Genomic DNA, 12,151 nt, shown 5'->3' with positions numbered 1-12,151 from the left:
ATCGTGCATCGAACTGCCGGAGAAATATCGCCGGGTTGAAAGAGTGTTCTCGGAGAAACCTCATCGATCGTGTGAACGACTGCTGCGCGATATCGGTCTGCTATGTTGTAAATAATGCGCGCGTGCAGGTGTCAATTTGGACGGAGCACCTATTACGTCGCGAAGAATGTGTATCGGAGGTGGACAGGGTGAAAATTCTAATTGATTTATATTTCGATCTTCTGTATGAGGAAGATGGTGACTAAGAGGATAATAGCGTCTTTGATACGTAGATTTTGGATGGGTAAAATTGATGTTTCATAGAATAATTCCAAAGCAAACTGTTGTTTATGACATATTCATGTTTATCACGGTGAAAAATGAGATATATGTACTTTGGTATATTAGGTAGAGATGATATAACGTAGTTGTAAATTGACATGTTTGGTATATAATTTGAAGTAGTTTTTATTGATATAAGGAAAATATGAGTATGAGCATTTACCTTGCATAATTAATATAGAATGGATAGGAGGGATTAAAGCACTAAGGAACTACATTCATTAGTGTACAACAGTTCTGGAGTGGAAATCCTTATACTCATAAAATATGTCAAATTATTAGGCATTTCAACCCTCGAAACGAATAAAGTTTAGCCCTTGACAGGTTTTACGACCGCGTTATATCTTTTACACCCAGTATACCAAAATCAGAGGCCTTAACAGACTAAAAAGTTTTACAATCGCGATAAATAATTAAAGAAATTCCGAACTAGTTTATAGCAGCCTTTTAAAAATAACTTTGCCAATAGAGAGATATTGTGGTAATAAATTTTCTTGATGTACAAACGGAAAACCATCGCAAATATATTTTATGTTAGAAAAAGTTGCGTAAATTTTGCACTGAATTCGACGCGAAATTAATAAAATTTACCCATGGTTCTTGGAAAATTGATTCTCTGGATTTCGAAAATATATGAAGGGCGAAGAAATTAGTTATAAATCAAGAGAGACTATTTTGGAAGAAAGACAATCTGCTATAGTTGGTTGATGAAAAGACCGCGTATAATTTTAAGTATGATGTTTAAAAATGTTGAATGTTTGAAAAGTGATAGGGTGGAATACTGATAAGTAGCCGATGCAACATTTCGCCGCTTAACGTTCTATATCTCGTTTATTTAACGAATCGCAACAACCATTAATTTGCTGGTACCCACTGAAAGCGGAAATTTCAATTAGCGCGAAGATTATAAGAATTAGGTTAATACGTGTTCAAAATTGAAACCGATTTACTCTAAATTTAATCAACTCCTGACGACTTTTCGCATTGCACCGTGCAATGAATATTTACTTAGAACAAATATACAATGACCATTCATTAATCATATTTGAAATTATACTAATAAAATTAAAATATCGTGAACACTAAGAAATAAAAATAGATTCCTCCCCTTCGGAAAGTTCAAGTTAAATAACAATACAACTTCGCTAATGAATTTCATTGCTCGTAAATTCGTTTAGTTAAAAGTAACAAACAAAAATACATAGAAAAGAAAACATGTGAATCTTTGAAAGAACAATTGTATTCTCAACGTTATGCGTATAATCCAAACAATAAATAAGATAACAAAAGTTTACAATCAGTGTACAATTTTCCGACGACATTGCGTATCCATTACGTATCCATTACGTATACTTTCGAAATTACTCTATATTCAGACTTTTTCGCATTGCAGGAAAACCAAGGAAAACGTGTAAAGAAGAAAGGAAGAAAGAAGGATGACTCTGAGAACTTAGAATAGGCGATAAAGAAAGCTAGAGACGAAAAGAAAGGGAGCAGAGAAAAGAGGAAAAAGCACATAAAAGGTGTGCTGATTTATTTTTGCGTCTTATAAGAAATCTCATGCTAAAGTTCGTCGAAGTCGCGAGATGATAGATTCGCGTACTAAACTTCCTCTGCCTCAGAAATGCAAAGAAGAAAAGGGAGAAGGAAACTCGTTATCACGATTATATTCGGAAAAGTCGTCGTTACGTCTGTCTAGTACCAATCCTACGAGAAAGCTTGATGAAACCGTTATTAGTCGGAGGGATAGACGTATTATAAGAAGAACTGCAAAAAAAGAGCTGGATTTTGTCTCGACGTAAACGAAGAACTAAGCATTTTAGCAGCTCACCTTTCGCAAGCATCTCTTTTTTTTCACACGATCTAATCGGTGTTACTACGCATATGTAATACACATCGTACTGATGAATCGTATATGTATTGATCGTATCATCATCTCGACTAGAAGCAAAAAATGCCGTTAGATTAATGTATACGCAACCCTTTGCTTTATTTCCCCCCTCTCCTTTCACGCATCTTGTTATTGCTAAATAATCACATTACGGTTACACAACACGCATCCCTCGATCCCGATCTACACGTTTCCCCTAATGATTCTCGTAGTACACACGCTCTCGCATACGTTCCACGACCTTTTGCATCGGTCCGCTCATTGTTCGGGAATGATTCTGTACTCTGTGGAGAGGCTGTGTAGCGATGTGTCTCCGGCTGATAAGGGCGGTAGTCCCAAGGCACCTGAAAGTACCACCAACCCCCTCTGAGTCCCGTAGTCGCACTGGGTGGTCGCAAGTTTTAGTTTTCTTTCAAAAAAAATCTTTTTTGTAAGTCAAATCTTTCTTTCTCTTGCGCGCAATAACAGTCTTTCCTCTCAACAACAGTCTTCCTCCCTTTCTCTCCGATGCGTTTAGGTTAGAAACGATCACAACATCGCATACGTTCTGATTCTCTGGTCAATGGACAAGTTGTCAAGGAATTTCTCGACAGTTGGCATGCAGCACACCACAAAGTGACAAAACTAGACGCGACTGGCACGTCGTTACGGAGAAACTGCGAGCACGGTGCCCCATGTGCTTGCTTATTTAGTTGGTCGGATTCGATCGCGAATGCAACAACTTCTCTCAACGTATCAAACCGTCGGAGGAAGGTAATAGTTTCTAGTAGCTGGTCGTGGAAAATTATTCCCGCGTCACTGCATTAGCCAAAGTTTCGAACGTTCACAAAGGTAATGGTAGTTATTGGTCTGGCGTGTACAACATTCAAGCGTTTCTGTGGTCAAAGTGATTATGTGAATAGAATTTATGATTTTCTTGTTGCAAAATATCAAAATTTCTTATTAAAAATTGCTTATGAGTAACTTAATTTTCCGCAGCCCAAACTGAAAACAATATGAAAGTTTAATGAAACAGACATTGTAAAATTGATTTTGGAATTCGTATTACACCCGTTAATTATTTCATTGTTAAATGTATCGTCATGTCAGTTTCATGACAATGTACGATATTATTCACCATGGCTATGTATGTTAACATCAAACATGTATTTGACACGATTTAACTAAATGTAACCAAACATGTAATCAACAAAATGAAAGTACTCGCATATCAAAAAACATTAGTACCGTGAACCAGTCCACCGTCCGATATCCCGTCACATTACAATTTCTCCCTGAAACAAAGAGCTATCCCAGGCACGAGGAAATCTTTTAATCTCTCTTGATGGATCGACTCGGAGAACAAACGAGCAGGTTCCGTCGCGAGCGATTTCACGTGAAATCATTCTAACACCACCACCTCTTCAACCATCTAAGAGAAATCTATCGATATATATATATATATACACGTATTCCTTCATTGGGCAGTGTCTAACGCGAGTCTAACTGCCGCCCACGGTCGAACGAGAATTTCTCTCGATTGCAAATTCCGACGCGTGAGTTCGATATTTGTCGGAAAATATCTTTTCAACAAGGAGGAAATTCATTTTCGCGCACCGGTCGCGTATCGGCCACCCCTCTTTCGTATTCGAAGAGAGAAAGAGAGAGAGAGAGAGGGTGGCTTCACCGACGAATGTTTTTCGGACATTGGGAGTATACGGACGACTTTAAGGCGGAAGGGTTTTCATTCGCAGTGATCAATCATTGGTGGTCGTTACCCACAATTTCTTTTTCTTCCTTCTACCGCCATGCCTCGTGAACCATACGCAAAAGTACGAAAGAAAGTACAGAAAAAAAGGAAGTAAGAGGAGGGAGCGTTTGCGGTCGCGCAACCGCTCCACTTCCCGGACTGGAGGTTATTCAAATGCGTTAAATAGCGGACAGTGAGGGAAATTGGAAACGATTCTAGGGAACATCGGGACGTATGGTCTCTGGAGGAAAGTAAAAATATGCCGGTTTCTTTTTTTGAAATGGCGGAGGGAATCGAAGAAAAAGAGGACGCACGAGGAAGGGATGTTCGTTCCGAGGGATGAACCAACGTCCGAAAAACATTATGCATTATTTATGAGTTCTCTTTCTGCTCGTCCACGTGAATTATTCTTAGGATCGATGTACTTCGAAGGGAAAAAATAATAAAATATATATATCACGGCGATTAGATCAACGGCGAAAAAAGCGCGATATTCGAAACCGTTTACGTTATACGTCGCGTAATATACACGAATTGTTTTCGTGGATATACACACGATGTTCTTTTTTCACACAGCAGCGTTTACGTCTGTTTCCTTGCAGCTAATTTATGTCCGGTCGACGTGCATGGGACACCTGTCGCAGTTTGTCCGCCTCTATTGGCGTTATATGTTATTGCTTCGCTATTTTCGTGTCATGCTTCACATAAAGGGGTGGTATCACAAGTTCAAACCGGGTGGAGGAAGGAGATACAAAGTGCAGGGAGGAAGAAGTTGAAAACTTTCGCCTCGAAATTTCCTCTTCGAGGAGCTCGCACGGAGTAACGATGAGAAAAGGTCAAACAGAGAAAGAGAGAAAGTCCGCGGAGAAAGACGAGTGTAGCAGACAAATGGCCAAAAATGGACAAAAGAGAAGGGAACAAATGGGCTAGTAAGACGTGTAAGAGCAACGGTCGAGCGGCGGACAGAGGGCAGGGGTGCAGTAGTTACGGGGATCGAAAGAAGCTTCTTCGGAACTAGCGTTACGTCTGCGAAAGCTCACCATAGGAGGCGTGATTACTGTACTGTATTTCTCTGTTTTCACGTGGTTCCGTTACATACGGACATAGTTATCTCTCGAACGGTCGTTTCGACGCAACGCAATAGAGTTTAACAAACGCTATCGATATCCATATCGATTATCTAAAAATAACCAATACGATAACGAGACTGCAAAAATACGGAGGGAAATAATTAACGAACAAATAAAAGTCGGTGGAACGGATAGAACGGAAAGTATAAAACGAAGTAACAAATCGATGGGAATCGTCGATGACCACATTAAATTCCCGAGGGTCGTTTTCGCATCTCGCGAGCCGATCGAAGCGAGTAGTAAACGTATAATTCCCAGCTCCGACACGAAATTTTGTCTGATGGAGTGCCCTGGTTATGAGAAGCGACATGGTCGAATCTTCATTTTGGGCTTCTTCATTTGCTGAACGTGGGCCTGCGGATTTTCATTTCGAGTTCGAATTCAACATGAAGGGCGCTTGACCTCGAAAACTTTGCCCGCAGCTACCTCCAATCAACCGGTTCGATTTAGATCAGTCGATACCCACCTATGGACGCGTTCATTTTCCAAACGTTTCCTATTAATTGCTCTAGCCTGCGTTTGTGTATATCTATGCGTACAGGGTTAACCGCGATGCGGTTCACTCGCATATCGTTTGTAATCGATACGCTCCCTTTACCCCTACCTAATATTAACAATGACATTTTACCCCGTTCCGCGACCGCACGATTAATCTTAAATTACAATCGATTCGATAGTCAGTCGATTTAAATATATTATCGAAATTGTATATGTATTCGTTGGAATTGAAATCCGACGACTTCGTGTCTTGTATGAGATCGTACGAAGGTTCGTGTGCATACGCTACTCGCAGGAACGATTTCCAGTGGAATCGTATCGCGTAATAAATAAGTTTACCCTATGCAGCGATCGAAAATTTATTTAGTAGCAGAGGGTATTCGTATCGTGGCCGTTCCTTTAACTCATTCGTTGAAATTTTCATTTTGCTCGTTGGTTGTTTGCCTCATTCGTCTACACTGATCGATCCGATTCGATGTACGCTTTAACGATCTATACCGAGAGAAAGAGAGAGAGAGAGAGAGAGGGAGGGAGATGGAGAACGTAATTGAAATTGATTAATCGATTAGCAGAAGCAATTTTAAAGCGTTTCGAGGATCGTAAAGCCTCGATGCTTTGAAAGAAAATTCCGTACCAGCAGAGCAGTTTGTTATTGACAGTCGAAGGCACGCAAGATGCTATCGAATGCAGGAGGTAAGAAACACAGAGTTTGTTTAACGACGTAACTTTTCCCATACATCAGCCTCTCATTATCTTGTCCTAGTTCGCTGGATTCTTCTTCTGTTCGATCTGCATTTTTATCGCGGGACTTTGTGTATGCGTATTTCTCCGGACGAGCATCAAGGACGCGAATACGATTTGTTACGTTTGTAACTTGCAACACAATTTGATTGGAGAATAACCGTATCTTTAAAACGTAAATATCTTTCACTTTGATTCATGCGAGCTTAAAAATATATTCCGCGGAACACTAAAAATAAAAACAAATTTGAGACGTATACTGATTACGTATCTATGCTGAATAAACATATTCGACATACGCGATTCTTCTATTTCAAATTTCCAAGCGAAAGGCTTTAGGTTTCACAAAACCTTAGGTTTTAACAAAATTTGTTATATAAACCAACCAATCACGAACTATACTTTACTTTACTTTACTTTACGAACTATACTTTTGAGTTCTGTCAGCATTGCAGTTAGGTTCTTGCGGAACGATATGAAATATAATAAAATATCAGTATATCGTCTTATCTCTGAAGAAGCTATCTGCAATTTTTTAAAAATGTCAAGATATAATTGTTATTTGGCGTGAATTATAGCTGAATGTCCGAAACTTTAATAGATGTGAATCATAAGTAACAATTAAACAGATAAATCGTCACAAGATGAATCGACTGTTCTTAAAATCTTTTTCGGGTAAACACGGAACGGGGTGGAAAATTGGCCGAAGAGAATCGGCACCTCCTTATTTCTATCTTAAATCTTAACCTCGACAACATAATATCGATACGATAATTTATAGCAATTTTGTACAACGTTCACCACTCCTTTCGTATCGAGTGAGACCGACTGTCGGTGCTCCGGCGGTCGAAACTTCGGCCCGGAAGTTGAGGATCGTCGGAACCCGAGCAAACGTTGCTGAATAATATACAACGTCCTTCGCGTTGGACGTACAGCGCACAACCGTACCATTCTCGATAGAACGTCGGTCTGTGACGTAACATTAGATCACTTATTTTCCCGAGTGTCCTGTCGTCGAAAGCGGAACTCTGCCGCGGAAATGGATTTCCAATAGCTTCCGTGTCTCATAAACACAACCTGCCTGGTCGGGAAAGGATTCTGCGTAAAACGCGAGCAGAATTGACGATGCACGCTTCGCCCTCCTTAATAGAGGAATCGATTATGTTTTCACGAACATCTTTTCGCGCATCGTCGAGAATTCGAACTCGCGATGGAGGCCACTTCGAAGGATCACTTCGAAGGGCCACTTCAAAGGAGCACTTTGAAATCCGCTTAGAAATTAGTCGATTATTCGAAATTGTCAAGCTTCGAATCGAACTCAATCTCGAGTGCTTAAGGAGCCATTGTTCTCGGATGAGAATTTCGGCAAGAGGCCGACGGTCCTGTAACAAAAGCGCCACAATCTCTCAAGATTCTTGTACGCGCGAGATCTGCTACTTGCCCGCTCCTTCAAACCGAGCTTAATTTCTGACGATTAGCTCATCTTGATTTTCCGACATCCACTGGTAACCTGCCCGATTCTCGTGTTAAATCGAAGACAAAGACGGTGACGACGGTGACGACGGTGACGACGACGACGACGACGACGACGACGAGCAGGGCAACGAGTAGCGACAGCGAGAGCACAGTTAGTAAAATGGTGTAGCAATGGAAGTGAGTTTTTCTTTTGATTAGAGATATGTGCGCATAGCTCGATGTCGAGATTATTATTAGACACATATAATTAGTTAGTTCACAGAGGCATGGCGTTGTAGAGGTCCAAATTGGGATGGTAAAAGAGCGGTGTAGGGGTAGGCGGATTATGGTGGGGGGCAGGCTGCGCCTGTATTAGGTTCAAGTTCAGATTCAAGGGCGCGATGTGGGCCGCATTATGGTGGTTAAGGTGGTTAAGGCTAAGGTGGTTACCTGTCGGGTAGGGCAGTCCGAAACTAGGGTACCCAGAATAGCCGCGGCTTGCCGCGTATGCCGCGTACGCCGCCGCTGGGAAACCTGTGAACAGAGCAAAAGAATCTGTCAGCTTTTCTTCCCTGTGCTTGGTTACCTGGGCTCGGAAGCTTTTCAGGAACGTATGGAGGAGGATTATGGAGCGTGTTGAATATTTCGTGTCGAATCGTAACGATGCGTGTGAATGCGTGTGTTTGTTGCTAAAGCGGGATACGTCGTTTTTCCCGATCTCTTCTGATTGTCAGCGAAGCTTGTGGATTAGTAGAAATTATCGAACTCTAATTTTAAAGCTGGTCAGTTTGAATTATTTTAAGAAAAGCATTGCACATAATTTTATTTGTCGTCCTTTAAGTTAGCACTATCGTAACATTGTTACCTATTATGTCCCTTCCTGTGATAGTAGGCTTTTTCTTATTCAATTTAATATCAATAGATTGCCAAATCAGCACATGAAAATTACTATTTTATTTATACAAGTAAATATCTTATAAGTACGAACAATTGTTTATTTAACTAGACTACTGTGATACGTTTATTTTGAATCAAGAGTACAAATGAATATTTAACTATGAAAAGATATCTTGACATTAGGTAACCATACTACCAAGGTATTTCTAACGCACTGTATAATATCATTAGAAACTTCTAATAATTGTTACATTACAGTATATAGATTGAAAAGTGTGATTTAATAAGTTATGTCTATCTAATATACAAATATGTCCTCTATCAACTACGATCTACATGCTCCCTTCTGTAAAATATATTAGATAAAACATTTCCCAAGTACGTACCGTGTTACTCTACAGAACATTTTCGATTGAAAACTCTATAAAATTATACTGGTCAAACAATTTCCACGAAGAAAGATACTCTCGAGTTCGTTTTTCACATTTCTATTTAATTCGAATGAAATTAATGTATTGTATTTCTGATACGGCAAACGCGTTTTTCCGATGCAATATCGAATGATGCCAGTAACCAGGTACGCATTAACCGAATAATTACGTTAATGAACCAGTGTATTTTCACAAAGGCAAAAATTTACGGAGACACACAAAGTGGAACGGTTGTACGATTTTATCCGTGCACCGTGGGTGAATCATGTATGAGACTTAGGACGAGAAAACTCGTGGCAAGTAGCATACAGAATTTTGTATCGCTTTCGTGATTGATCGACGCGTGAATATTACAACGATGGTCTTACGTCAAACGTGATTGAACGTTGTTACGGAACGGTAGGCATGTCATTGGACATTGGAGTCGTTTTGTTGTACGTGTTCGTGCATATTTCAATACTCACCATCAGGTAATGCTCCCAGGGACCACATAAAATCTACAAGGAAAAACAGATCACATTAATACCGTGACGAGATTGATCAGAATCGGATAGAAAAATTTGTCTCTTCATTTTATCATTCTTTTCCCTTCATTTACTCATTTCAATTGCTTCGATTAGTTAGTGCAAATAGTAAATCGTAAGTCCCAATATAGAAATTTCTGCAACTAAGCACGAAGAAAAGTACTGAGCGATCGAATGAAGCCTAAAAAAATAAAATTTTCGATCGGATATCCGAGGGTGAGTACGCGCGACTATGAGGACTATCGTGAATTTTAATTCACGAGTGTCTAACTGATGATTCTGTTGTGCAATATTTTTCTTCGTGCAGGCAAAGGTAATGCGTAGACAATTAAAATATGTACATGGAGACAAGTTAAGTATAAAGCAAAGCGTTGCAGAAATTCGTCGGTATAGACGGTTCGAGTGTAACGGATGACTAGGTTTCAAACAATGAGAGAAGGGTGAAAAGTAAAGATAAGAAAACTGAACAAAAATTAGAAAATAAAACAGATTGAAAGAAGAAGTCGGATTAAAAGCGTTCTAGGTTAGACAGAGAGTAGGAGATATAACAAAGAAGTTTATAGAAAAAGAGTATATAGAAGTATATAGAAAGAGAGAAAGAAAGGCATCCATGAAATTTCATAATTTGATACTAATTGAAAAGACCACACAACTAAGATTCTGACTATTTATAATATGTATATCGCATCGACTATATAGCGCATCGACTAAATTCTGTGACAAGGTACTAGTAACTACGCGCGGCCGAGGTGTTTTCAATTCTACCACAAAATAAACCCTCCTATGATCTATGGTTATTGTAGCCTTCAAGGTATTGGTTAATCATTTACCGTTAAGTAATATTTGCTAGGCTGACTATGTAGCTTATTAGATATTGACTAAGGGCAGATAATGTGTCGTGCGATCGCGAGGAAGGCATAACATTTAAATAAATTTATAAACTCTCGGAATTACAAATGGCAATTGGAACGAAAAATATTGGATGCAAGAAAATTTTGAATTTTGATAAAAACATAATTCGGAATTTTTAATTGTCGATGCTTCGTTCGTACAAAGCACGTGACACATTATCGACGCCACTACCACACTTAGATCGACGATACAATATTGAAAAAAACACCGACCACAATACTACACTACTGTTTCACTATTCTAGTGTTCATATTGACGCTGCTCTCACAATATACGCAGATGGAAAAGTATAAGAGCATTTATTCTAGCCATTAAAAGATACACTGATACATATTAATAGTATTAGTGATTTCGTACCTAAAGTCTCTCTACCGGGCTGGTTTTGATTACATCAAGCACGCAACACAATTCTATATCATTTCAGTGTGACATCGTTTTTGTTTCTTTTCTTTCTTTGATATTTTTTTGTGTTTTCTTATTTCATTTTATCTTTTTTTTGTTTCTTTCTTTTGTATTGCTCTGTTTTGAAAATCCGTTTGAACAACAATGAAAATCTTTGCATATACTTCCAACATTATCTCGTGTTTATTTAAATACCATTCATTTTACTCTCATATAGATAGAGAAGATCGATTCACGTGTAGTACGTAAATGGACTCGAATATTAGACATGTACGTGTATATATAATATTTATGTATATATATTTTTTAATTTATATAAATATTTGTAATGTGCATATTGCAACGCGCATTTTATTTTTGTATTATACTTGACAATCGCAGCGACTTCGTATGTACTATATATGTTTATGTAATAATATAATAATTATATAATGTACGTGTACTTTCTCAGATGCAACAAATCGATTTCACGTAGAACAGACGTTTACGTACGGCATTAACATTAATAGTCTCTTACAGTTTCGAGGAGCGTATAAAGCTCATTCCGGTCGAGTTTTACGATCGAGTTGCCGGTCAATTAACATTTACGTCACATCGATAGCTTTGGCAACATGGAATCCCATTGAGTTCCTCATTCCGAATTTTATAGTTATTTCTTTGATCCTTTTTCGATGCTGGATGTTTCCCAAGAGAAAGAGGGAGAAAGAGAGACACATACATATAAATACAGAGTGTTGCAAGAAACATTATTTGTCGAGGAACGCAAACATTCGTTTCTTTCTTTTCTTTCTTCTCGATATCATTTTCTTCTCTATTCTGTTCCTTTTTTTTAGTTTCATTTTATTTTATTTTTAATCTCCTTCGTACTTGCGTAGTGCGCGGCCATAAACGTTTACGGGGAAGGAAGACGCATATTTTTCTAATTGGGTTCTCTGTCTAGACAAAAGGCGCAACGCTACGTTCCCCGTGTAACAAATCAAAATCTGGCCCAACAAAGCATTACAAAGGTGTGAACAGAAAGATAATCCGCATGTTAAGATCTGGTCTACTTACGAAACTGACACTGTTGAGCCTCTCGGGCAAAGTACGTACTTTCTAGGACACACGTCTCACGCATTATTATTAAGGTAAATGATGCTATATAGCTTAGAAGAGTTAAATACTATGTAACGAGTAAAGTGGGTAATAGAGGAGTGGGGGTGCGGGCGGGGGGGGGGGTT

At 39.0% G+C, this 12,151-nt stretch overlaps 1 protein-coding gene across 3 annotated transcripts in view; it reads right to left on the bottom strand.

Annotated features, from left to right (window-relative positions):
• Window positions 1-12,151, bottom strand: part of LOC100745078 (RNA-binding protein Musashi homolog Rbp6) — a 783,269-nt gene that overhangs the window by 29,916 nt on the left and 741,202 nt on the right. For all 3 annotated transcript variants that reach the window (XR_004462521.1, XR_001102603.2, XM_033323160.1), the window contains exons 11-12: window positions 9,558-9,590; window positions 8,216-8,299 (exon numbers count right to left, since the gene is read on the bottom strand). Coding sequence is in view for 1 of the 3 variants with exons in the window: in XM_033323160.1 (XP_033179051.1) it covers window positions 8,216-8,299; window positions 9,558-9,590 (117 nt within the window). In the remaining 2 variants the exon portion in view is untranslated. The remainder of the gene's footprint in view (window positions 1-8,215; window positions 8,300-9,557; window positions 9,591-12,151) is intronic.

Source organism: Bombus impatiens, unplaced genomic scaffold, assembly GCF_000188095.3.
Source record: "Bombus impatiens unplaced genomic scaffold, BIMP_2.2 scf_0044, whole genome shotgun sequence".
In the NCBI taxonomy this organism is placed as follows: Eukaryota; Metazoa; Arthropoda; class Insecta; order Hymenoptera; family Apidae; genus Bombus; species Bombus impatiens.
This window is presented reverse-complemented; position numbering and strand designations above follow the sequence as displayed.